The 26,942-nt window shown below is 45.1% G+C and overlaps 1 protein-coding gene across 1 annotated transcript in view; it reads left to right on the plus strand.

Annotated features, from left to right (window-relative positions):
• Positions 1 to 26,942, plus strand: part of ADAM23 (ADAM metallopeptidase domain 23) — a 600,522-nt gene that overhangs the window by 347,448 nt on the left and 226,132 nt on the right. Inside the window, 3 exon segments of the mRNA XM_029606344.1 lie at positions 5,442 to 5,513; positions 5,948 to 6,034; positions 10,897 to 10,977. Coding sequence (XP_029462204.1) covers positions 5,442 to 5,513; positions 5,948 to 6,034; positions 10,897 to 10,977 — 240 coding nt within the window.

The raw sequence follows: 26,942 nt of genomic DNA on the forward strand, positions 1-26,942 counted from the left end.
TGAACACCTCTCTTTTGCCAGTTTCACTCATCCAGAATGGCTGAGGATATTCATTTACTTTGCAAAAGCAGATGATTCCAGAAACAAGATGCTGGACATCCTTTGGTTCATGGAACCTCCTAAGGAGATTGTGGCAGCCCGGTGAATGAGATTCTTCAGGAGGTAGAGATGAGGAGATGGGAAAACACACTCTGAGGGTCCTATGAACAAGAAGATGGACACGATTATCTCTCATCCAAAAGACTCCTGGATTTCAAAAGACCTTTGCCACATCAATCTGTAATGTCAGATCCACTCTCAGAGACCCAAGAGGACCATAACCCATTCCTTAGTGTCCTCGGAGAAGAATTCCAGATCCTTGAATACCCTAGGGAGAAAAGTTTTGCAGGGTACTCTGCTTAATGCCCGCATAGCCTCCTGCCAGCTCTTCATGGGCCAGTACATGCAGGGCATTATGAAGCAGCTACGGGAAATAGCAGAATAGCTTCCTTAGAAGCAGTGTGTCAACTTTGTCACTAGTGAACAAAGGTTTAAACACATGGTCAGATCAACCTTTGATGTTTTCAAAATTGGGGATTGGCACCCGCAAACTCATCTGGCAGTGAGCCTCAGTCCTCTGACCTGAAGTACAGAAAAAAACTCAGATGTGCCATGTCCAGGAGCAAATTTCTTCAGAGATGAGTTAAGGAAGTGGTCACGTAGATCAGAGCACACTGTGCAGCAACTCTCCATAGCCACTTCAAAGCCACCCTCCCAGCTAGAAGGTACCCACCATGGGGACGAGGAGACACTTCTATCTGCCAAGGAGGTAGTTTCCTCTGCCCCCTTGTACCTGCTCAAGGTGGCAGAGGGGCCCTAAAGCCACAGCCAGAATCCCAGTCAAAATTTGAGGCAGAACTTTGACAAGGTCCTGGAGAGCATAGCCCAGTTCCTGTACCTGTGCCGGAGGACATTCTGATTGGGGGCAGGCTGAGGTTTTATGTAAATAGTTGGCCCAGGTAACCTCAGACATGTGGATCCTGAGCATAATAAGAAAAGGGTCTATATTACACCTATTGGATGGCCCTCCAAATTGGCTTCCAGAATCTACTTGGGGATGTCTCGTTATCAGGAATTGTTACAGAAAGAGTCTTCTCCCTTCTAGAGACTAATGAGATTGAGCCCATTTCACCAGAGGAAAGAGGATGGCAATTTTACTCCAAGTATTTCTTGATGATAAAGAAAACAGAAGGACTCCATTCCATTGTAGACCTAAGAGCTTGAACAAATTCATAAAAAGAGAGAAGTTCAAGATGGTTTTTCTGGGCACCTTGATTCCCTTTCTTGAAAAAGGGAACTAGCTATGCTCCATCGATCTAAAGAATGCTTACACCCACACAGAGATATTTCCAACCCACAGAAAATATCAAAAATTCATGGCAGAGGCTCGTTACCATTAGTATCGCATGTTGCCTTTGGCCTAATGTCAACCCCACATGTTTTTATCAAATATCTCGCCGAAGGGGCGTGACAAAGGGACTCTCCCCTTTGTGCAGCCCTTCGTGCAACCCTTGTGCTTCTAAAAAAAAAAAAAAAAAAACTTTTATATTTTTCTGTAATTTAACCTTTATTCCAGTTCTTTACATTTTTTTTTCGCTTGTTAACAATTTTAATTAGAATTGTTCATTGTATTAGACTATGGAAATTTATTTCCTGCTATTCTGTTTAATGTAAACCGGTATGATTTACATCAGATGTAAGAATGTCGGTATATAAAAATAAAAAATAAATAAATAAATGATGGCAGAAAACCTACATAAACTCGGGGTGCATTTGTTCCCCTGAATTGACAATGGTTGGTCAAGAGCACATTTCAGATAGGTGCCACAGAATTAATGTTCAGAACCATTCGGATGTTACTAAGGTATGTCATCAGCTATCCCAAGTCCCTCTTTAGCCCATTGTCTCAATGAGAGTATTCCTCCTACTTCTGAATGCTATCACATTGATAGCAGTGCAAAGGATTCAAGGGAATCAGCAAGTATCAATATGGGACACATTGAGGACGTTGCATCTCATGTCAATTACTCCCTTGGCCGTTCTACATGAGAAGAGGCCTAATGAATCCTTGGGTTACAATAGGTTCAAGCCACTTAGATTATTGAGACAGCACCCGTGTCACTCAACCACTTAGAACTGCACGACCTGAAGGCAGATCATATTCAATCTTACCAGAGATATACCCTTCTAGATTCTTCCAGTACAAATTGTTCTAACCATGGATGCTTCCAGCCTGGGCTGGAGAGTCTAAATAGAAGGACTTTATACTCACAAACTTTGGTCTATTCAGGAAAAGTTTAATCAGATAAGCTTTCTGAAGCTAAGGGCAGTTTAGTATATTCTAAAGGCTTTATTGGCAGTTGGCCAATAAAGTAATCCTTATCCAGACGGGGCAATCAGGTAGCAATGTTTTACATCAACAAACAGGGAGGACCAGACAAATAGAATATTGAGAATTATTTGGCAAGGAATAGAGAACAAAACTGAGAATAGAATATCATAATGATTTTGTATAGATCCTTGGTGTGACTGCACCTTGAGGTATTGTGTGTAGTTCTGGTTGCCCCCATCTAAAGAAAACATAGGGGGTGGTCGGCGCATGCAGGGGGTGCACAATTGTGCAACTTGCACACACCGACGCCCGCAGCCTTCCCCGTTCCCTTCCCGGCCGCTCCAATGAGCGGCCTGGGAGGGAACTTCCCAACCCCCTAACCTAACCCTCCCGCCCCTAGTCCTAATCTAGACACCCCCCTGCCCCCAGACCTTTGTCCTACCTGTTGTAATGTGCCAGCAGGCTGCCAGCATGTGATCCCCCAGCACACAGCGGCAAATGGTCTCTGTGCCGAGAGCCTCTGACCCCACCCTGCCCCTATTTTGAAGCCTGGGACAAACGTGCATCCCGGGGCTTTACACGCGTCGCTGAGCCTTTCTAAAATAGGCCCGGCGCGCGTAACCCCACCTACACGCGTAAGGCTTTTAAAATCTACCCCATAGGAATATAGAAAAATACAGAAAAGGGTGACAAAAATAACTAGGATGGAAAAGCTCCATTATGGAGAAAGGCTAACAGATTAGAGCTCTTTAGTTTGGAAAAGAAACTGAGAAGGGATATGATTGAGATTTATAAAATGAGTAAATGGAACGAGTAAATAGGGAATGGTTATTTACCCTTTCAAACAATGCTAGGATTAGGGGACATGCCATGAAACTAGCAACCAGCAGATTTAAAAAACAAATCACAGGAAATATTTTTCCACGCAGAGTACTATAAAGCTATGGAATATGTTGCCAGAGAATATGGTCAAGCCAACTTAACATAGTGGGGTTCAAAAGACGATTGGACAAGTTCCTGAAGGAAGAGTCCATAAACAGTTATTAGTCAGGTAGACTTGGGAAAGCCAGTACTTAGATCAACTATTGGGGATCAGTCAGGTACTTTCAGCCTAGACTGACCACTGTCAGAGACAGGATGCAGGGTTTGATGGGCTTTGATCTTGACCCATAATAACACTTTTCTTTTATTCTTATGTATTTCCTGTGTTAGAAGACTGTAAGATATGACACTAAGCCATCTCTCAGGGGATGGTTCTCAGAGTCACAAACCTGGTAGGCGAGGAAAATGTCTTGGCAGACAGATTGATTCAGATCCTGGAAACTTAAATGCTCCCAGGACCTGGAGGGGATGGGTATCAAACCAGTCCATGAATTGGGCACACACTTGGCAGATTTGTTTGCATCCCCTTGGAACAAGAAGATCCCTATCTATTATTCCAGGAAAGAAACTCAAGGCAAACTAGCCTCAGATGCATTTGTTCTCAATTGGGGCAAGGACCTGCAGTACGTATATCCTCCAATTCCACTTGTCATGACACTCTTGTTGATCTCAGAAGAAACTGGGGGATCATGGATTCTCATAGCATTCTTTTGACCAAGACAGCTTTGGTTTCCAGTCCTGCGGGAGATATTGATCTGAGATCTCAGGAACCAATCAAGCTGGGAATTCCCCAAGCCTCATCGATCAGGATCTATTATACCATCCCAACTTTGAGTCACTGGCTCTCACAGTCTGAATATTGAAAGGATAGCCTTGCAAACCTTTAGGTCGTAGGATGCTGCTCATGTTTTTCTGACTTCAAGAAAGAACACCATGAGGAAGTCCTGTGGACTGAAGTGAAGGAGGTTTGCCTTTCGGTGTGAGAAAAAGGCCCTAGATCCTTTTTTCTTCTCCACATAAAAACTGCTTGATTGTCTTCTACATATTTCAGAGACAGGTCTCAAGGCCAATCAGAGCGAGGATAACTTTCAAAGCTGCTCACGTGTGCCCATGTACGCATGTGCTATATATGGGTGCACACAAAGTTGCTACAGTATTTTATAATAGGTTAGAAAATATGAGTACATATGCGTGCAAGCATGTTCGCGGATGTAAAAATTGTGAACCATGCAAAACGTGGATAAGTTCCAATTTATCCGGTAAAGTCGCTACATCGCCAGATAAGTCTGAAAAGTGCTACTTGTCTGTGTTAGTAGTGTTTTTTGGACTTATCCAGCTATGGAAGTTAGTTGGATAAATCTTAAAAAAAAAAAATGCTACTTAGCTGGATAAGTCTTAAAAAGCTACTTATCCAGCTAAGTTAGCTGGATAAGTCTAGAAAGCACCTAATATCCGACAAGTAGCACTTTTTAGACTTATCCGGTTATTTGATGATGATGATGATAAGGTAACAAATAGGTAGTTAAAGCAACGGCAAAAGCCAGAAGGATGCCTGGATACCTAGGGATAGAAATAGCCAGCACCTTCAAAAGGATAGAATAGAGTAGTCCAGAGGGCAGCTATTAAAATAGCTGTTGTCTTCATGAAGCATATGGGGACAGACTTAAAGATCTAAACATGTATACCCTGGAGGAAAGGAAGGAAAGGGGTGATATGACAGAGACATTTAAAAACCTCCAAGGAATACATAAATAGGAGATAGTTCTCTTTCAGTAGAAAGGAGGTGCTAGAACAAGGTGTTATGGCATGAGAGTTAAAAAGGACAGACTGGTATAATCTAAGGAAAAATGTATTTATGGAAAGAGTGGTGGCTGCATTGAATAGCCTCCCTGTGGGAGGTGTTGGAGATCAGACCTAGAATTCAAGAAAACATCGGGCAAGCCAGAGTATCTCAGCGGGAGAGGAAGGAATTATAAATTGAGCAAAATGTGGTTGGGTTGACTGGATTGGTTGTAATATCAATATCTGCCATTATGTTCTATGTTTCTATATTTCTTTGTATGGTAGCTTCTAAATGGAGAAGAGAGGAAAGAATATTGATATGTTGTAGCACATTGAAAAGCAGTCTGTGTGGTTATTTTTTCAGTGGTAGCATTAACTATAATTTCTTGCCATGTTTCCTTTTCAGTTATTTGAAACTTCTGAATGTGGAAATGGATACATGGAAGCAGGGGAAGAATGTGATTGTGGGCATCGTATGGTAAGCTGAATCCACCTTGGATATGTACTGATAACTTTTTGAGAAAGAAGGGATATGTACAAAATAAGTGAATTCAGTTGATGGCTTGAAGGATGCTGAGTTTCTCTAATATACTGTCAGAGGCATGAATGAACTAATTTAGGCCTGGATACTTTTATAGTGTACTGCATGATGACACTCAGTCAAAGAGAAGGTTCTATTCTGAAAAAAATTAAAAATCTATCAGCAATAATTCTAGGATAGCTTTAGAGATTCCTCTCTAATTTGGGTATTTGTCAACTTAAGGGAGAGGTTATTGGATCATGATTTCTAATCATATTAATATGAACTCGGGAAGTTAGAGACATGGTTGATTATTTTGCCTTGGTTCTTGTTGGCAGTGGAGGAGGGAAGTGCAAGATTCTGTGTTCATTATATAATTGTATGCTCTTTAGGAATGTTTTGGAGACTGCTGTAAAAAGTGTTCTCTCTCTAATGGAGCTCACTGCAGCGATGGACCCTGCTGTAACACATCCTGTTTGGTGAGTCACATCTGTATTCATGTTGCATACAGGTCAAAAAAGTTCTTTAAGACACAGAGATGCATACAATAGATAAAAAACTCATAAAGGAGCTTTCAGCATCAGTAGCTCATAAGGATAGTCCATCAGTTCAAAAGGCAGTAAGACAGATTTCTTGCATATTATTAACAAGCTGCACCTCATTTGACGTACCAAGGTTTAGAGATCACTGCATATTCAGGAGGATGAATTTGTTTTAGTAAAATCTGATCAATTTCATTCAACCAATTTTCAGTCATACACAATACAGCTGCCTTAATTTCTAGAAAATTATCATTAACAGTTTTTCCTCAAACAGATTTTTGACTGAACAGCAATATCATCAAACTTGAAACTAGATTAAGTTGTTTAGTGGTCCACCAAGCTGACAAGTTCAGCAGTACCACTGCAAGCACTCGATTGTTGTATTGAAGAAGAGCTTTCTTTTAAGGTGCTCAAATTATGATATCACCTCTGTTCCATTTTTACTGGAACTGGCAGGAAGCTAACATCTGCTGGTACTGCAATCATCATATTTCATCCCAAAAAGAGTCTACAAGCAGAGAAAATATTTTACAGGATTAACAGATTTTCTTCAGACATTCCTCGTATTCAAAAGAGCAAACAAAGGAGCAAGCTGTGCATTGCACCTTTAAGTGTCCGCTGCATTTCTTCACTTCTACTCCCAATGCACTTCAGGTGCATATCTTTGCACTTTTCCCCTACCAATTCAAACATTTATTTGCATTTGAAAAATGTAGGAGAGCACCTATACCACTAGAGCAAAAAACACTGCCATTGCCATTTGGCTGCCAGTTCAATGGCATAAGTAGTTTCTGTTTTTGATTGTAGCTCAATCGTACAAGCTGGACTTTTAGTAGACAACCTCAGCAATGATGTAAATTAAATTGAACACTTTTATTCCTGGATCCTGAAAATATATATTCATTCCATTCTTAGGCAGGAATAATTAGAGACTGATATGCTGCCTGCAGTCACATAGCTTTCTATAATTTCAGTGGGCACTGTTTTGACACAGTAATAAACGTCTACATATAGCAAATAAAGGTATACAATATCGACTGCAGGAGGTCGTTCAGCGGGGGTCCGGAACCCCCACTGAATGACCTCCTGCAGTCGATCTCCTGCCGGCGCCATTTTCCGTACGGAAAACGATTCGCGGCAGGAGATCGCTCCCAGACCCCCGCTGGACCCCCAGGGACTTTTGGCCAGCTTGGGGGGGCCTCCTGGACCCCCACAAGACTTGCCAAAAGTCCAAGCGGGGGTCCGGAACGACCTCCTGCAGTCGAATCGTGTTGGTCTATGGCCGCCGCCATTTTGCGCCGCCATTTTGCAAAATGGCGGCGCAGAATGGCGCTGGCTGAAGACAACACGATTCAATTGCAGGAGACTGTTCCGGACCGCCGCTGGACCCCCAGGTAATTTAAGGCATTTGGGGGGGGGGTTCGGGAGGGTGGGGGATTAATTTAAAGGGTCGGGGTGGGTTTTAGGGTGTTTTAGTGTGCCGGTTTTCCTGCCCTCCCCCTTCCCCCCGATTTAGCTACGGACCGCCGCTGGACCCCCAGGTAATTTAAGGCATTTGGGGGGGGGTGGGGGGGGGGGGGGGGTTTTAATTTAAAGGGTCGGGGGTGGGGTTTTAGGGGGTTTTAGTGTGCCGGTTCACGATTTTAACGATTTTCACGATACTCTAAACACCCAAACGGCGACGATACGATTCCCTCCCCCTCCCAGCCGAAATCGATCGTTAAGACGATCGAGGACACGATTCACAATCTCTATTGCTTACTATCTTGATGAGATTAAGAAGTAAATGACTTCAAATCATTTTGCATTGAATTTGAAGAAAACTGAAATTTTATATTTGGCACATTTACTTAGGTCTGATATCCCAGCTAATTTATTATTTGATGGTATACCTATCATCTCATCCCAAATTTGTAATTTGGATGTATCACTTGACTCTTCAATCTCACTTAGGGCTCACATCAAGATGATAGAAAAAATGCTTTTCTTTAAATTACGTTTGGTTGGCATGGCATGTGAAGCCCTTATAAGTTATTCTAATTTTAGGACTATTGTTCAATCCCTAGTCATTTCATCTCTCGACTATTGTAGTGCATTTTATAATGGTTTACCTGCTTTCACTACTAAAGCATTACAAATAGTTCAATAGTTGAGTTGCTTGGCTTGTCTCTGGGACACATGTATGGGATCATATAACCCAGTTTTATTTGCATTGCACTGGATGCTGATTAGTTACATGTTCATTTTTAGTTCTTCTACACAAAGCTATTAACGGTTTAGCACCCAGATAATTTAGCGTAGTTTTAAAAATCTATTGTCCGAGTTGTGTTTTACAGTCCTCCTCTTACTCTCTCCTGAATGTAAATTCCAAGAAGGCAAATTCGCCTGGTGGAGTTTCAGGAAAGCTTGTTTTCAGTTGCCAGACCTTTGTTGTGGAACGCTTTATTTGACAAAGCTGAGAAATCGTTGTCAACTTTTAGGAAACAACTGTAAGCTCATCTTTTTCTCAAGCATGTCCTGACTTTTTTGTTTGAGTTGGGACTGATAATTTACTCTAGTTGGTTTATTGTTTTATTTAAGGTTTTCTGGAACCTTGTGTTTTTCAGGTGCATTGCAGCATAGCTTTGGATCATCTCTGCTCAGTTACTACTGCCTGATTCCTAATGATACTATTATTATTGTATGGTATTTTATGTTATGTTTGTGTTTTTATTATTTTATGGATGTGTTTCTTGTGAACTTCTTAGAACTGTGGATTGGCAAGTTATACATTTTTTAAATAAAATAGTTTCACATACCAATAAAATACATTTAAGAGATAATTTTCAAAAATTTCAGCACATAAAATTGGAAGTTATGCATGTAAGTAGTAAGCATGTGCACAGGTACTATTTTATATAAGCCTGAAGTATGCATTTACTGTGTAATGCATAAATGTTAAAGGGAGCAACAAGGGACAGTTTAGGGGTGTTCTGGGGCAGGGTTCAGAAGATCATGCACAAGTTAATATTTTGCATATATTACCAAAATTATATACAGGCATTTACACCTGCCAGTTTGAGTCATAGAATTGAAATTGCAGCACACTGAGCCGACGATTTTAAAGTATTATCCACTATGATGCCTAGATCTTTTTCCTGCGTGGTAGCTCCTAATATGGAACCTAACATCGTGTAACTACAGCAAGGGTTATTTTCCCTATATGCAACACCTTGCACTTGTCCACATTAAATTTCATCTGCCATTGTCTCTTGATGTCCGACTCACTCTTCAAGCTAGATATAAATCCATCAGTCCCTTCACCGCAGCCACTCCTTGAAAAGCTTTTCTTTTCCTTCCCTTCAAAATTAAAGGAAGCCCCCTTCAAAATCTTTACAAAGGGGTATGCCCCTTTGGCTTGCAGCTGTACACCACTGCCTCAGTGTTTAAATAGGTACAGCTACCCGCAAGAACACCACAATACACACAGTGCTCTGTAGTAGCAATCCTCACCTGAAAGCAAGTGTTTAGGAAATGAATGCTCTCCTCAGAAATTTAAATTGTAATTCCCTTATATACATATTTGATGAGACTTTGGAACTTATTGAATAGATGGCAGACAGAGGGTGGCTTTCTTATTTTGGAGGCCACTGTACACTTCTTGTTTCAGACACATTAAGGAATTCTCATCAAATATGTACATAAGGGAAGTGCAATTTAAATTTCTGAGGAGAGCATTCATTTCCCAACCACTTGCTTTCAAGCGGGGATTGCTACTACAGAGCACTGTGTGCATTGTGGTGTTCTTGCAGATGCATGCCAAAGACTGGCTAGTGACTCAAACTTCACAGCTGAATCCTTTAGATAAGTATGAAAGGGCTAGTCTTGGATAGTAAAGTTGGGTAGGAGATGAAATATATGTATATATTGCTTTTCTGCAGTTAAAAATTATCTTTCTTTTTCCAAGCCAGTGACTGAGAATCTCTGTTGTGAGTCAGATGAGTCAACTTTCTCTACCCCTTGAAGGCTCTTCTGTTAAAATGCTCTGTATTGGGCAGTTTAGACATGAATGTGTATTCCGTCATAGGAGAGTTGAAATAGAGATTGAAGCTTCACATTTATGCAGTTTAGAGATGTTTGTGAAGACATCCTTGAAGTTTTGTCCTGTTCAAAACTGAGTCAGGCCAAAGTATACTGTGGTAATCATTGTTTCTTATTTTGGCCTTTTACATATGTCAGCAGTCCCAAACTGATGTATGCTCTTCAGTTCAGTAGAACTACAGATCTATTAATTCCACTATGACACAAGACTGTATTTTTCTCATCGATTTCTGTAGGGTTGCATACTTGTATAGTTTAAAAAAGTGTTTTTTTCAGTTGCAGCTAAGTGGCGCTTCATGCCTTTTCACTGAGCTGACTTCGTAGTCTGAGCATGCTTAATGTGTTTCCTTTGCCCTATTCCAAGTGTTGATGATATGAAATTGACTCACATTATATAAGAGATTAATAAAGTTTGTGAATAGAAAATGAAGCTGATTATCTATTGCTGTATATTCAGTTGAGGACATTCTAAAATGCTGTGTTAAAAGAGGTTTACCAAATTCTGTGCCCCTTTTAAAATATAGAATATGAATTTTTTATTTGTCAAAGTTGGCACATATATTTTTTCTGGAAACCATATCTACTGTAAGTTCTGAATTTGGATGACTCAAGCTCTCTGTTTTTAAATTTTCCGAGATGTATATATATATTACTTTGCATTGCGAATTTTCACTAGATGATCTCGGTTTAGCTTTTAATGAGTGATATTTCACTTCCAGTTTCTACCAAGAGAATATGATTGCCGCTATGCAGTGAATGAATGCGATATTACAGAACACTGCACTGGAGACTCAGGTCAGGTACTGTACACTTCTAAGGTTCTCACTCAAATTGATAAATATCAAATAGAGGGTTGAATGGGGTCGGGATGCACAGGATATGTTTGAGTTAATATATGAAATTTATGTTATGTAGCACAAAATTTAGTGGCTGATTCTCTGTGACATGATGGAAGTTTGATGTTGCCATATTGACTGTTGGAGGCACATATCAAGAGGTTCTAATTTTCCCTCTTTGAGAGGGCAAGACTCTCTCTTTAATCAAAAAGATTACCATATTTTCTGCTTTCATCCTCCTGAAAGTTCACAGACTTTAGTGAATCCTTAATGGAGGATTAAGACACTTCCTTCTTTCTCTCACCATGTCCGTTTCAGATGCTATATTAGGATTTACACACAAAACAAGGAATAGCTGATGGGGTGAGATCATTATTTGACTTCATTTTCATACACTTTTCATTCCTTTGAGAATGTTCAAGGCACCTAATAAGGTCAATTTACAATAATTTTGATACATGTGCAAGATCTTTAGCCATTGTCATAGGAACAAGAAAGCAGGCATGGCTAAATATTTCAGGTCTACATGAGAATGTTCAGGATAAGCTGGCAGATGTTCCATGCACTGAAAGTGGCATAGCGAGAGGGAGGCAGGGGAGCCAGTGCCCCCAGGCTTTAGGGGGCACCCAAAGGCCTTTATCTGCAAAGGCAAGAAGACGGCTGCAACGGTTGGGGGATTCCATCCCACCTGGCAGCCCAAGTGCAAGAGGCCTGCAGATGCCGGGAATCCCATCCCGCCCAGCGGCCCAAGTGCAGGAGGTTCAAGGCTGCAGGGGGATCCCATCCCGCCTGGTGGCTCAAGTGCAAGAGGCCCACTGCCACCAGGGGATCCCATCCCCTCCAGCAGCCCAAGTGAAAGAAACCCATAGCCACATCCATACTGGAGAAGAATGACAAGCGTGTGAGTGTGACTGTGTCTGAGAGCAAGGAAACCAGTGTGTGTGTTGATTGAGAGAGAGGGAGCCAGCGAGTGTGTGTGTCTGTGTCTGAGAGAGAAGGAGCCTGTGTGTGTGTGTGTGTGTCTGTCTGTCTGTAACTGTGTGTCTGAGAGAGAGGGAGGCAGCATGTGCATCTCTGTGGTCTGAGAGAGGGGAACCTAGCGTGGGTGTGTGTATTTGCAAATGAGGGAGCCAGTGTGTGCATGTCCACTTTAACAGAAAGGGAGCCAGCATGTGTATGCAATAATGTATGCCCTCGTATGCAATAATGTATGCACTCGTATGCAATAATGTATGCACTCGTATGCAATAATGGAATGTAAACACGAATCAACCAACCTCAAACCCTCTCTCACTAATTCCTGCTGAATATTTATCATACTATTACCATTCACAACTGTGTCATATTTATTCATTTGATTACCTATGTACCGTTTCATAGTCTTATTTTTTCACTTGCTATTCTAATGTATCAATAGGCTGAAATGTAAATATTGTGCTGTTCAATTTCTCCCCTTCCATCCCAAGTTTATTTTCCTTGTTTTTTGTAACTTTCCCTCTCCCTTTTTCTGATTCACTGTATTTAAAGTTCAAGGTTCTTATTGAAAATATTGTTTTTTACGTTACGTTATGCTTTGCACTCCTTGTTATTTGTAAACCGGGTTGATGTGATGCCTATCATGAAACTCGGTATAACAAAAACAATAAATAAATAAATAAATGTGTGTTTGTGTGTCCTTGAAAGAGAGGGAGTCAGAGTGTGTGTGTGTATGTGTAGCTGAGAGAGAGGGAAAGAGCCAGCATGTGTGTCTGTAAGCATGAGAGAGTTTTCAAAGAGCGTTTGTATGTGTCTGTGTAAACATGAGGATGAACGTCTGTGTATATGAAAGAGGAGAAAGTTTGTGCATCTCCCTTCCCCTCCCACTGATCATGACAATCTCAGGGTAACCGAAAGTCAAAAGTTCCCAGGTATGGTGAGAGTGATTTTTTTAAAATCCTTATTGATTTTTAAATAATCAGCTGTTATTTGATGTGTATGCTGTTTTGAAATATTTTATTGGTGTATGGGAAATTAAAAAAAAAAATACAAGTTTTTAATTATTGGCTGTTACTCTGTTCATCCACTGTTTTGAAATATTAATTCTTTTTATTAGTATAGTTTTACTATTATGATTGATGCTTTAGATTTTTTTTTTTAATTTGTTTTCTGAGGAACAGTGATGTTTCTGTTTTTCCATTGGTGCACTACATATGGAGATTGACTTGTTGCAGTTTCCAGTTCAGTTTGTCTGCACTTTTCTATTTATATTTTATGGTCACTTTCAGGCCAATACAGTAAAAATTGCGGGAGAGCACCCACACTTCTGTGCGCGCGATTCAGTAAAAAAAAAGTATTCAAATTAGGGCCCGCGGTAAAAAGAGGCGCTAGGGCCACTACCGTGACCCTAGCACCTCTTTTTTGACAGAAGCGGCGGCTGTCAGCGAGTTTGACAGCCGACGCTCAATTTTGCTGGCATCGGTTCTCAAACCTGCTGACAGCCACGGGTTCGGAAACTGGACGCCGGCAAAATTGAGCGTCCGGTTTTCAAGCCATGGGCCGATTTTTAAATTTTTTTTTTTAAGTCGGAGGGTGCACAGAAAAGCAGTTCTTACTGCTTTTCTGTGCACTTTCCCGGTACCGGCAGAAATTAACGCCTACCTTTGGGTAGGCGCTAATTTCTGAAAGCAAAATGTGCAGCTTGGCTGCACATTTTACTTACTGAATCGCGCGGGAATAACTGAATAAGGGGTAAAGCTAGTGCGTCCAAACTGGGGTTAACAGTGTGCTCCGCCAGAGTGCACTGTACTGTATCGGCTTGTTTATTCTGTATTTGGTGAGAGTCTACCTGTGTTCTGCATGTATGATTGAGGTGTTCTGCATGTATGACTGAGGTTAAGTATTCTAATGTGTTGTTTCTGTGTAAGGATGTATAGAAGCTTGGTTTGTTTTGTTTTCCTAATAGGAATAATATTGAAGTTTTACGGCCTGGTGTAATGTTTGCAGGGTCACCTTTTCATAGGAAGGGTTGTAACTATTTGAGCACTGGCATTTAGTGCTGTTTTGGAATGGGAGGTTTATTATATTGTAATTGAAATTTAGTTTGCTCATGGCTTTATGAGGACCAAGCCCACACCCAACATGTGTTACAATAGTTCTAATACCATATAGGTTCCAAGTGTCTTTTTGGCTTTTATGCAGGGTTTTCTGGTTGACACCACAGCAGTGCATGTAACTATAAAATGCTTTGAGTGACCTTTTTCATGTAAAATCTTTTATTATAAATGCATAATTTAAAATTGTGTAGAGAGGGTCGTGGTGGGGGGAAAGCTGAGCACAAAGTTGTAAGATTCATTTACGGTGTCTAATACTCTTGCAATGACCCTGATTAGAAAAAGAATACAAATTAAATGTAAAAAAAAAAAGCAAGTGTAATTATTGTGAGCCCTTATGCAGTGGCAAGGTTGATGTAGCCTAGTAGGCGTATCTATCTACTAGGCCCCCGCCAACAGCTGGCGAACACGACCTGGTCTTGAACAAGTTGGAGCTTTGCCTAAACTAGCCCTGTTCCCTGTGGGTTGAGCCCTTGGGTTACGGGGGCTGCCAGGACTTAGTTGGGTTCTGAGGGTGATCCAAGAGAGATTCCAGAGACAGGCCAAAAGTCAGGGTAGGCAGCAAATAGAGCGTAGTATGGGTTTGATTCCAAAGTCAGGTCCAGGCAGCAAGCAAGGGAGTAGTCAAAATCCATAGCTGAAGTCTGAATCGTGTGAGCTTCCAGAATGGTATGGAGCAAGGATGAAGCATGGTAAGGTTGGAAGACTGAACGAGGCAAGGCTGGTCGACTGGACAAGGCTGGAAGGCTGGATGAAGCAAGGCTGGAAGGCTGGATGAAGCAAGGCTGGATGACTGGATGAAGCAAGGCTGTAAGGTTGGACGATGCTGGATGAGGCGAGGTCTGGACAAGGCAGGCAACATGTACTGCAGGCATTACAGGAGACACGTTGCTGAGGCGAAGAGGAAAAGTCATGGCAGGGTTTAAATATCCACCTGCATGATGTCATCAGGAGGCCCCCACAGAGTGGATTCCTGCTGTGGGGCTTTTAAGAAGTACCTTGCGGCGCACGCACATGCCTAAGGAGATGGCAAAGTTAGTGAACTAGGACAATCGGTAGTATCAGAGTAAATGAAGATGGTTGAATCCTTACTGCAGCCGGCCAAATATAACAATGAGGAGGGGCCAGCACAGTAATTGTTCACACAGGTTGCAAAAAAGTTGGCATTGGACCTAGTAGTTCCCACCCCTCCCCAGTGAAAAGAAACCCCATGTGATAGTGCTGTGTGGATATGCATGTAATAGTGGGGGGAAGGATGACACAGCAGAGATAACATAAATGTATTGGCCCCCAGGCACTGGAGACCCTCGCTATGCCTCTGGGCACTGAAAACACTTTGAGGACAAAGTCAAGGAAACAGTAAATACCATAAAGGAATATTGTACAACTTTGCAAACATTAACCTCAGTAACTTCAGTTCTCACAGGACAAGCAGGATGGTAGTCCTCACATATGGGTGACATCATCAGGATGGAGCCCAATCACAGAAAACTTCTGTCAAAGTTTCCAGAACTTTGACTGGCCCCTACTGGGCATGCCCAGCATGGCACTAACCCTGCAGCCAGCAGGGGTCCCCCTTCAGTCTTCTTTTTTCCGCGCAGCAGTAGCCTCGCGGTTTAGGAGCTCTGAAGAGATTCCTGACAGGAATTTTCCTCATGGAGTTAATTAAACTTAAATTGCCCCACAGGGGTCCCTCCTCTAACTATTCTCAGGCCGCGGTACTCCGGTAAGGTTTTACCCGTTTTCTGTCGATTACCGTCGAGTTTGGCCCTCGCGGCCTACTGGCCGTCGACCGTACCACGGCTCGATTTTTTTCTATGGCCATGGCGTCGGGGTTTCGTCAGTGCCCAGACTGTACTCGTACCATGTCTATCACAGACCCTCATGAAGTCTGTGTAATGTGTTTAGGCCGTGAGCATGATGTCCTGACTTGCACCAAATGTGCCCTCATGACACCAAAAGGTCGCAAAGCCAGAATGGAGAAGATGGGACTCCTCTTCCGTGCTCACACCCCGATGCCGTCCATCGCATCGACGTCATCGGAACCGGCACTGTTGAAGTCGCACCAGCATCGACCTCCGTCTGATGACCGTCCGCCATAGACGTCTTCACGGCCATAGACTCCCGTTACTCCCCCTCAAGATCGAGGGGATTGTAGGGAGAAACATCGCCATTGGCATCGTAAGTCTTGGACTGTCGAGGGAGCAAAATCATCAACCGAGCCACTGTCCGAGCCACCATTGAAGAAGCCCCGTCCAGAAATGGCATTGACCATTCCTACGACTGGGGCATCGAGGCCACCCTCACCCGATCGGGGTTTGGGAGTCGCGATTCCGCCTGTAAAGATGGTCCCTCCGACTGTGCCTCCGCCTCCCTCTTCCATCACGGAGCCTGAGCTGCTTGCTCCAGGTCTCCGGGAAGAACTGGATCTGCTGGTCCAGGAGGCCATCGACAAGGCGATGCAACGGCTCCAGGTTCCTCCGGCACCGACATTGGCACCGAGAGTGGAACCGGTCATCGACCCGATGACAGCAGCGCTGGCACCGCTGCTATCCCGGATGGAGGCGCTCATGACCGCCCTTCCACCGGTGATTCTCGGGTCTCCGATGGCTCCGGTGAGCTCCCCGTTGACAGCTTCATCGGGAGGAGAAACACCATTCCGCATCCCTCCTTCGGGAGTTTTGCCTCAGCCATCGATGCCATTTCGTCCCTCGCCACCGATTCATTCATCGGGAGCGATACACACATTGGCGCCATCGATACCTTCGATACCGGCACCGATGCCTTCCAGGCCATCCGCGGTGCCCCCGGCGATTCCTTCGATTTTCTCAGAGCCTCAGCCGGGGCCTTCGGGTATCTAACCCCCTTCTCGTCCTACAGGTCAGTCTGCTGATCCTTATGACTCCTGGGGTGATGATAGTTCCACAGACACCGATGACTTACCTTCACCTCCCTTTCCTACTGAAAGTAGAAAGCGTTCTCCTCCAGAGGACTTTTCTTTCATTAATTTTGTGAAGGAAATGCCTGAGTTGGTCCCTTTTCAGCTTCAGACGGAGCAGGATGATAGGCATCAGATGATGGAGCTCCTCCAATTCCTGGATTGCCCCTAAAGTGATCACTTCTATTCCCGTTCATCAAGTTCTTCTTGACCTCCTCAAAAAGAATTGGGAAAACCCAGGATCCATTGCCCCAGTCCACAGAAAAGCTGACACTACCTATTTAATACAGTCAGCCCTTGGCTTTCAAAAATCTCAGCTCGACCACCACTCAGTTGTGGTGGAATCGGCTCAGAAGAAAGCAAAAAGGACGAAGCCTCACTCATCTACTCCTCCTGTTAAGGAACACAAGTTCCTAGAAAATATTGGTCAACGAGTGTTCCAAGGGGCCATGCTCATCTCCAGAATTGCTGCTTACCAGCTGTATATGACCCAATTCAATAGGGTCATTTTCAAGCAGATACAGGACTTCTCTGAAACCCTGCTGAACAATTCCAACAACAGCTTCAAATCCTTGTCAACAAGGGATTTGAAGCAGGAAAGCATGAGATAAGAACAGCTTATGATATCTTCGACACCTCTACTAGAGTGTCTGCAGCTGCCATTTCGGCAAGATGATGGGCCTGGCCCAAATCTTCTGACTTTCGGCCAGAAGAACAAGACAGGCTATCTGACCTACCATGTGTAGGAGATTATCTGTTCGGTGAACAGATCCAGCAAATAGTGGCTGAATTAAAGGACCATCATGAGACCCTTAAATAGCTCTCATTGATACCTTCCAACTTCCCCTCAAGACAGCCCTTTAGGAAGGACTCTAAGAAGTCATTCTTCCGTCCAAGGAAGTACTATCCTCCACCAGCAAGGTCCCGAACTACGAGGCCTTCTCAAAAACCAAAGCCGCAAGCAGCTCCCCAGCCGGGGCCTGTTTCAGGTTTTTTACTTTCACTTGGAGAGCAGCAGCCTGATTCCTCTGCCAAGCATACCAGTGGGAGGTCGATTGTGCCACTTTCACGGTATGTGGCAATCAATCACAACCGACCAATGGGTGCTAGCAATCATTGCTCAAGGTTACCACCTAAACTTTCTTGCTCTTCCACCGGACTCACCACCTCTGTAAGCATGGAGAGTATCCGACAATTCTGTCCTTCTGGAGCAGGAGGTTTCCCTTCTTCTCCAGTTAAGAGCAATAGAACCCGTCCCACTCTCGCAACAAGGTCTAGGGTTCTATTCCCAGTACTTTTTGATCCCCCAAAAATCCAGGGGAGTTTGTCCAATTCTGGACCTACGTGCTCTCAACAAGTACCTACAGCGAGAGAAGTTCAAGATGGTAACCTTGGGCTCGCTTCTACCTCTTCTGCAAAGAGGAGACTGGCTCTGCTCTCTGGACTTTCAGGTTTTTAATAGGCCCAAAGCACTATCAATACCACGTGCTTCCGTTCGGCCTAGCTTCGGCACCATGAGTCTTTACCAAATGTCTCGTGGTTGTCGCAGCCTTTCTCAGGAAAGAAGGTGTTCACGTCTACCCCTATCTGGACGACTGGTTAATCAGGGCTCCAACCCAGCAAGCCGCTTGGGCGTCCCTCGATTTCATTCTACACACTTTAATTTCTCTAGGATTTCTCGTCAATTACGAAAAATCCTATTTAGTCCCATCTCAAACCTTGTCGTTCATTGGGGCAGACTTGGACACCTTGCGGGCAAAAGCCTTTCTCCTTCAACAACGAGCGCTAACCCTCGTATCTCTCACTCACCAGTTGCAGTCTCAGCATACAGCAACAGCTCGCCAATTCCTCGTCCTTTTAGGACACATGGCGTCCTCAGTCCATGTCACACCAATGGCCCGCCTGGCCATGAGACTCATGCATTGGACTTTGAGGTTGCAATGGATTCAAGCTGTTCAGCCTCTGTCGACCATTGTCCACATCACCGACTCACTCCGTCTGTCTCTCGCTTGGTGGAAAAATCACAACAATCTCCTCCAGGGTCTGCCCTTTAAAGTGCCAGATCCTCAACTCATTCTCATCACCGACGCTTCCAACCTTGGGTGGGGCGCCCACGTGGATAATCTACAGACCCAAGGGTCTTGGCCTCCAAGGGAAGCCAAACATCAAATAAACTTCCTAGAACTTCGAGCGATGCAATATACTCTCAGGGCTTTTCAGGAACGCCTGTCAAATCACGTCATCCTGATTCAGACGGACAACCAGGTGGCCATCAACAAGTAGGGAGGCACAGGCTCCTTCCTTCTGTGTCAGGAAGCTGCACAAATTTGGTCGGAAGCACTCTCCCACTCGATGTACCTCAGGGCCACCTACTTGCCGGGAGTGGACAATGTCTTGGTAAACAAACTGAATCGTGTCTTCCAACCGCACGCGTGGTCTCTCAACCCCTCGGTAGCGACATCAATCTTTCGCCAATGGGGATACCCCCAGACAGACCTCTTTGCATCCTCTCAGAACCACAAAGTGGACAACTACTGCTCCCTCATTCAGAGCGAGCACTCTCAGCCCAGAGATGCATTCTCCCTCTCGTGGGCAACCGATCTGCTCTATGCATTCCCTCCACTTCCTCCTCTTTCGAAGACTCTCGTGAAGCTACGTCAGGACAAGGGTATCATGATCCTGATAGCACCTCACTGGCCATGCCAAGTGTGGTTTCCTATACTCCAGGATCTCTCCATCCGCAGGCACATTCCCTTGGGAATGGACCCGCATCTGATCACTCAAAACAGCGGATGCCTACGCCATCCCAATCTTTGGGCCTTGTCCCTGACTGCATGGATGTTGAAAGGTTAATCCTTCAACCACTTAACCTTTCAGATTCGGTCTCTCGTGTCCTGATTGCTTCGCGAAAGCCTTCCACAAGAAAATCTTATTCCTATAAATGGAAAAGGTACACATGGTGCACTTCGCAGTCCCTTGATCCCTTTTCCTGTCCAATCCCAAGGTTTTTGGACTATCTCTGCCATTTGTCAGAGTCAGGTTTAAAGACCGCTTCAATCAGAATGTATGTCAATGCAGTAGCCGCCTTCCATAAAGCTGTCGGGGATGTTCCTATATCAGTACAACCCCTCGTAACACGCTTTTTAAAGGGCTTGCTCCATATCAAGCCACCTTTACGTCCTCCAGCCCCTTCTTGGGACCTTAATCTGGTTCTTGGTCAGCTCATGAAACCACCATTCGAGCCTCTTCACTCCTGTGACCTAAAATATCTCACATGGAAAGTGATTTTCCTTTTGGCTATCACTTCAGCTCGCAGGGTTAGTGAGTTATAGGCCCTAGTTACCTATCCGCCTTACATTAAACTCCTGCAGGACCGGGCAGTACTCTGCACTCACCCTAAATTTTTACCTAAGGTAGTTTTGGAGTTTCACATTAATCAATCCATCATACTACCTGCCTTTTTTCCCAGGCCCCATTCCAATCCAGGGGAACAGGCTCTGCATACCCTTGACTGTAAACGGGCTCTAGCGTTCTACCTAGACCGTACAGTTGCCCACAGGAAGAGTACTCAGTTATTAGTCTTTCCATCCCAATAAATTAGGGCAACCTGTGGGTAAGCAGACTCTCTCCTCCTGGTTGGCGGACTGCATATCTCTTTGCTATCAGCAAGCAGGCATTCCTTTTCAAGACCGTGTCAAAGCACACTCTGTGAGGGCCATGGCGACTTAAGTAGCACACCTCCGATCGGTGCCGCTTCCTGACATTTGCAGGGCTGCCACCTGGAGTACTCGCCACACTTTCGCAGCCCACTATTGCTTGGACAAAGCCGGAAGACAAGATTCCATCTTTGGCTAGTCTGTCCTGCGTAACCTATTTCCAACGTGACGTACCTACACTCTTCTGCCTGCCCGGTGGAGTTCAGGATGCCCTCTACCAAATTCCACCCCAGTTGTTGTGCCTGTTGCACGCCGTTGGGTACATTTGGTGCATTTTTGGACATCCTCAGCTCGGTACTCACCCATATGTGAGGACTACCATCCTGCTTGTCCTGTGAGAAAGCAAATGTTGCTTACCTGTAACAGGTGTTCTCACAGGACAGCAGGATGTTAGTCCTCACGAAACCCGCCCGCCACCCCACGGTGTTGGGTTCGTAACGTTTTGTTATTTTATTTTTCGGCACTGCCTGTAGCTTTCAAATAAGACTGAAGGGGGACCCCTGCTGGCTGCAGGGTTAGTGCCATGTTGGGCATGCCCAGTAGGGGCCAGTCAAAGTTCTGGAAACTTTGACAGAGGTTTTCCGTGATCGGGCTCCATCCTGATGATGTCACCCATATATGAGGACTAACACCGCAGGGTCGCGGGCGGGTTTCTTGAAGACTAACATCCTGCTGTCCTGTGAGAACACCTGTTACAGGTAAGCAACCTTTGCTATCTTCTTTCAACCCAAAGAAAGTTTCTATAGCAAACCTACAAGAAGCACATTTTTAACCTTGTAGAAAATTTCAATCTTATCAGTATCAGAGGCAACATTACAAGCAATTAAAGCCTCAGCAACAACAGAAAGACTAGACCATGTCTGAGAGAGAACCCAACAAAAGACTTTCCAGCAACCTTCCCAGAAATCAGTTCCTAATTTTTAACTACAGATCTTCCATTTAATTTCAACATCTTCCAATAGGGGAAGACTGCAACATTTTTATCAACAATGGTCTCTCATTCGCACAGACCGTTGTGTTTCCAAAATGTTCTATCCTGTTCTGATCTCCATCCACATCAGGACTCTAGATCAATGGAACATCCTAAAGAGCAAAATAACTTCCCTCCTCTCTCTATCTGCCATAGAATTGGTCCCGCTGACAGAGAAGAAAAAAGGTTTTCATTCCAGATATCTTCTCATTTCAAAGAAATCAAGTGATTTATATCCTATTTTAGACTTGAGGAACCTAACCAAATTTCTTAAAAGGAAAAAGATAATACCAATAACATTCTTCTGGCATTGCCAGATTTCGTTTCCATGGCTTCAAATACAAGCACGTCCATCTTATGATCTACCTGGGCATTCTGTTTTCTTCAAAGGTACTGTATGTCACCCCAACTTTCAAATCCTAGCATTCACAGCATGGATATTGTGCAGAAAAGTACAAAATCTTTCTGAGCTATAAGAAAGCACTTCCATGTCAGCATCATTGGATGATGTTATTCCACTTGTATAGCTTTATGGGCCTTTTTAAGGAAGTTTTTTAAATCAGGGTTAATTTGGATTTACTTTGACAGTCAAGACTTTTATTCTTAATTACTTTTGGAATATTTCTATAATTCTTCTTTCATTATAAAAATGTAGAGTATGTTGTGTAGATCAGTGAAAAACCTTTTAAAATGTATTTTGATTTGTATATTTTACACAGCAGAATGTAAAAGATACTAGGATATGAAGACTTTGGAAGGCACTGTAAATAAATAGTTGGCAAGAAAAGTTACTAGGCTCCACCTACCTTACCATAAACAGCAGTGTATAACAGTAAAATGCACTCTTAGCAGTAATTTGTAAAGTGTGATATTATGGGAATGGACAAAACACTACTACTTCTAAAATTTAAAAAATTACTATTTCTGGCATTTTGTAAACTAGCAATATCAGTGCTTCCATGCTTTCTCAAATACTATAAATATATACCTTCATACATTCTTTCTCTACCACACATAAAACAGGAGGTATACTTCTGGATGTGGTAAATCAGTGTTTCTAAACTTTTTGTAATCAAGGGACTGGCTAGCTACCTGCCTTAAATTATATGACATGACTGCAGGGTTGATGAGTGGGAGTAAGGGGCACTGGACCCTGAAAATTATTGAAGCACAGGATGGAGTGGAAGACTTCATTGATCAATTGTTCTACACCTGGGCCATATCATTTTAAGAAAGTAGCAGATTAAAAAAAAACAAAACCTAATGTGGACCAATCAGTGCAGACCCTTGCTGAAGGACAGCAGCAACTCCAGAGAGTGGGTCAGTCCTACGTGACAGTTTAAAAAGTTAGCCTAAGCAGTGCAAGCCACCTCAAACTGGATAACCCCATTGCCTCCATTGTTTAAAATGAAGTCGGGGAAGATCCGGATGTTTTTTAAAGGAATTTTGAGAAGACCATCCACATGATCTACCTGCTGAATCTGCTTATATGCAGAAGCCAAATGGCTTTTCAGGCTGCCAACCCAGATGGGAGAGCCAGTTATTTGGAAGTTAAAACTGCCATACTGGACAGGGCAGGTTCCCTGTACATACCAGGATCATTCCAGACGGTGGGTTATGTTCCATGTCCAGCAGATGGAGTCAGAACACAAAATTCCCAGGGGAGGACCCATATAACCACGCCTCCCCTGTAACAGCTCTCAGTAACGTTCTGACTCCAGCAGATGTGAGCAGGGGACTTGTGGTCCCCAGCTTGTTAGCTTAGGGCTACTTCCTCAGGGGGATCAAGTTTAAAAAAAAAAAAAAAGGAAGTTTTAAATTTACAGTTTAGGTCACTTTGCTAAGGCTCCTCTTACAGCAGGGGGAGAGCTCTCCGCTGGTGCTGGCTCATCGCTCTCTAGCCTGGTGACTTGCTGACAGGCTGTTGCCTGTTTTCTTTCTTTCTTTTCTCATTTTCCTCACTGAGGGCTCAGTTGGGGTAAGTGTATTTTTGTTTCATCTTCTTTTTCAGCAGAAGACTGCAATTTTTTGGACTCCGTTCGGCTCTCTGAGGTGAAAGTCGGTAGCGCCGGCCTCTCCCTCCTGATCCAGGTTTCCCCCCCTCCCTTTTGGGGAGCGACCGACGTCCCGACCTGCGGCCCCGCGAAGCACCATTCCCCGGGGCCGACTGCTGTCGAGAGGGTAATTCCCCGTCAGTTCTTGTTCAGGTCTGTGGGGGACTGCGGCAAGCGTCCGTTGCCGGGTCGGCGCTCATTTTAGTCGCGAGCCACCTGTAGAGCCTCCCCCCTCCTTCCTCTCTCTCCCTGCAGCGATGCAGTCCATGGCGCCTTGTGAGGGCTCCGACCGGGCCGGATTATTTTCTGAAGAGGGTATGTGCTCAGGCTGTTTCCCCGAGAGGGAATGTGCGCCAGCTACTAACAAGGACGTTCGAGCTGCAGACCGCGTGGGAAGGAAGCGCCAGGCCCCGTTCCCTCTCAATGCGGGAACGGCGGCCATTTTGTTGCAAGATTCTGATGCTGCGCTTTCTGAGGAGAACACGGATAATCCGTTCCCCACTTCTAGGCCCGTTTTGGACCCTTACTCCGAGTCTAATTCTGGTAGGCAGAGGGGGGATTCCCCGGTGGGTGACCCCTCAGGATACCAGGCCTTTTCCCCTGAATTCATAGTCCTGATACACAGGGCTTTTCTTCAGAGCAGAGACACGACCTTCGGGACCTGGGGACCCTCTCCCCCCAAGATACCATGTCCTACCCCCCTCCTGGGGGGACCCTCCCTCAGGCTCGCCCCCCTTTAGTAGGTGGGGGAGCGGGGACATCTCGTGGCCCTACCGGGACACCATCGATAATACAGACTTCGTCGGGGGAAGGACAATCCCAGGACCCTGACGTGGACGACCCCACCTTGGCGACCCAGGTGGAGGGCGACAAGGCTAGGGTCCTCCGCATCTTCCAAGCGGCGGAGTTAGATGACCTCATTCCCTACATCCTCCAGGAAATGGATATTGATCCCCCTCCGGAACCGGTGGGGCCTGACCCAGCTCTCAAGAAGGGGGACCCCCTCCTAGCAGGACTGCGGCTTCTAGCCAAGTCTTTTCCCACTCATCACAAGATCTTGCAGTTGATCACTCGGGAATGGGATTCCCCGGAGGCCAACCTTAGGAAAAATTGTATCCTCTGTCGGCCGATTTTTTGGAAATTCTCAAAGTTCCCGCCGTAGATTCTGCGGTATCAGTGGTCACAAAGCATACCACTATTCCTGTCACTGGAGGGGACGGCGTTGAAGGATATGCAGGATCGGAAGCTGGAGGTTTACCTCAAGCGTATCTTTGAGGTCTCGGCCTTAGGGATGCGGGCGGCTATCTGCAGTTCCCTCGCACAGCGAGCGGGTCTTCGGTGGGTGCAGCAACTTCTCACCTCCCAGGCCTTACCAGACGCTGAGGCTCACCAGGCGGACAGACTGGAAGCCGTGGTTGCCTATGGAGCGGATGCTTTATATGATCTTTTAAGGGTCCTAGCCCGAACCATGGTGGCGGAGGTCTCAGCGCGTCGGCTCCTTTGGCTTCGCAATTGGTCGGCTGATGCCTCTTCCAAGACACGTTTGGGGTCTCTTCCTTTTAAGGGTAGGTATCTTTTTGGTGAAGACTTGGATCAGATCATCAAGTCCCTTAATGAGAACACGGTGCACAACTTGCCCGAAGATCGACCCCCGTTCGTCAAGATCATATAATTACTCCAGAAACCATTATCTTAACCAGCGGAGAACACGTCCTCAGAGGCAACAGCCACCTCGGGCTCCCTCTTCTCGTTCGCACTCCTGGAACCGGCCCTTTCGTGGGCGCCGCCAGGGTAAGGAAGCGCAGGGTGCTGGTACATCCGCTAAATCTTCCCAATGATGCCAGACGGACCCGCGAGGTGATCCCTCAACTGGGGGGTCGCCTTGCTCTCTTCTACGAAGAGTGGGTCCAAATCACGTCGGATCAATGGGTTCTGGATATTCTAAGACGTGGTTACGCTTTGGATTTTGTTTGCGCTCCTCGGGACCGGTTCCTGTTTTCCCCTTGCGGGTCCTTAATCAAACAGGGAGCCATACGGCAGACCCTCGATCGTCTCCTTCAATTGGGGGCCATAGTGCCGGTGCCAGCCGCCGAACTGGGCCGGGGGCATTATTCAATCTACTTTGTGGTTCCCAAGAAGGAAGGTACTTTTTGTCCTATCCTGGACCTCAAGCAGGTCAACCGGTCCCTCAGAGTCCCTCGTTTCCGCATGGAGACACTCCGTTCAGTGTTAGCGGCAGTTCATCCGGGAGAATTCTTGGCTTCGTTGGATCTCACGGAGGCGTATCTCCACATACCAATTTGTCAAGCTCATCAGCGTTACCTACGCTTCAAACTTTTGGGTCAACACTTCCAATTTCGTGCTCTTTCCTTTGGCCTGGCCACAGCTCCACGGGTTTTCACGAAGATCATGGTGGTAGTGGCGGCAACCTTGCGCAAGGAAGGCATCCTTGTGCATCCTTACCTAGACGATTGCCTCATCCGTGCAAAGTCACGAGCGCAGTGTATCCTCGCAGTCGACAGAGTGGTACAACTTCTCCAATCTCTGGGATGGATTGTCAACTTCACCAAGAGCAGCCTGGTCCCGTCCCAGTCGTTGGATTTTATGGGAGCTCACTTCGACACCAAGAATGCCAGGGTTTTTCTGCATCCGGAAAGAGCTCATTCTCTGCGTCAGCAGATTCAAGGATTTATGGCGCTCGAGACGCCCACTGCCTGGGACTACCTGCAGGTACTGGGGACCATGGCCTCGACCATCGATCTGGTTCCTTGGGCATTTGCGCATCTGAGGTCTCTGCAGAGATCCCAACTCTCCCAGTGGCAGCCGGTGTCGAGAGATTTCCAGGCAATCCTTCCGATTCCGAGAGGAACCTTCATCAGTCTCCATTGGTGGCTGGAACCGTGGCACCTAGCTCAGGTGCTGGAGGACCCGGATTGGGTGATTATCACCACGGACACTAGCCTCACAGGCTGGGGAGCGGTCTGTCGGGACAGCTCAATCCAGGGTCAATGGACAGAGGAACAGTTGAAGTGGCCCATCAACCGCTTGGAGACCAGGGCGGTCCGTCTGGCGTTACAGGGTTTCTTCCCATAGTACGCCATCAAGCAAGTCAGGGTGCTATCGGACAATGCAACTACAGTGGCGTACATCAATCACCAGGGA

Source organism: Rhinatrema bivittatum, chromosome 6 (genome assembly GCF_901001135.1).
Source record: "Rhinatrema bivittatum chromosome 6, aRhiBiv1.1, whole genome shotgun sequence".
Lineage (NCBI taxonomy): Eukaryota > Metazoa > Chordata > Amphibia > Gymnophiona > Rhinatrematidae > Rhinatrema > Rhinatrema bivittatum.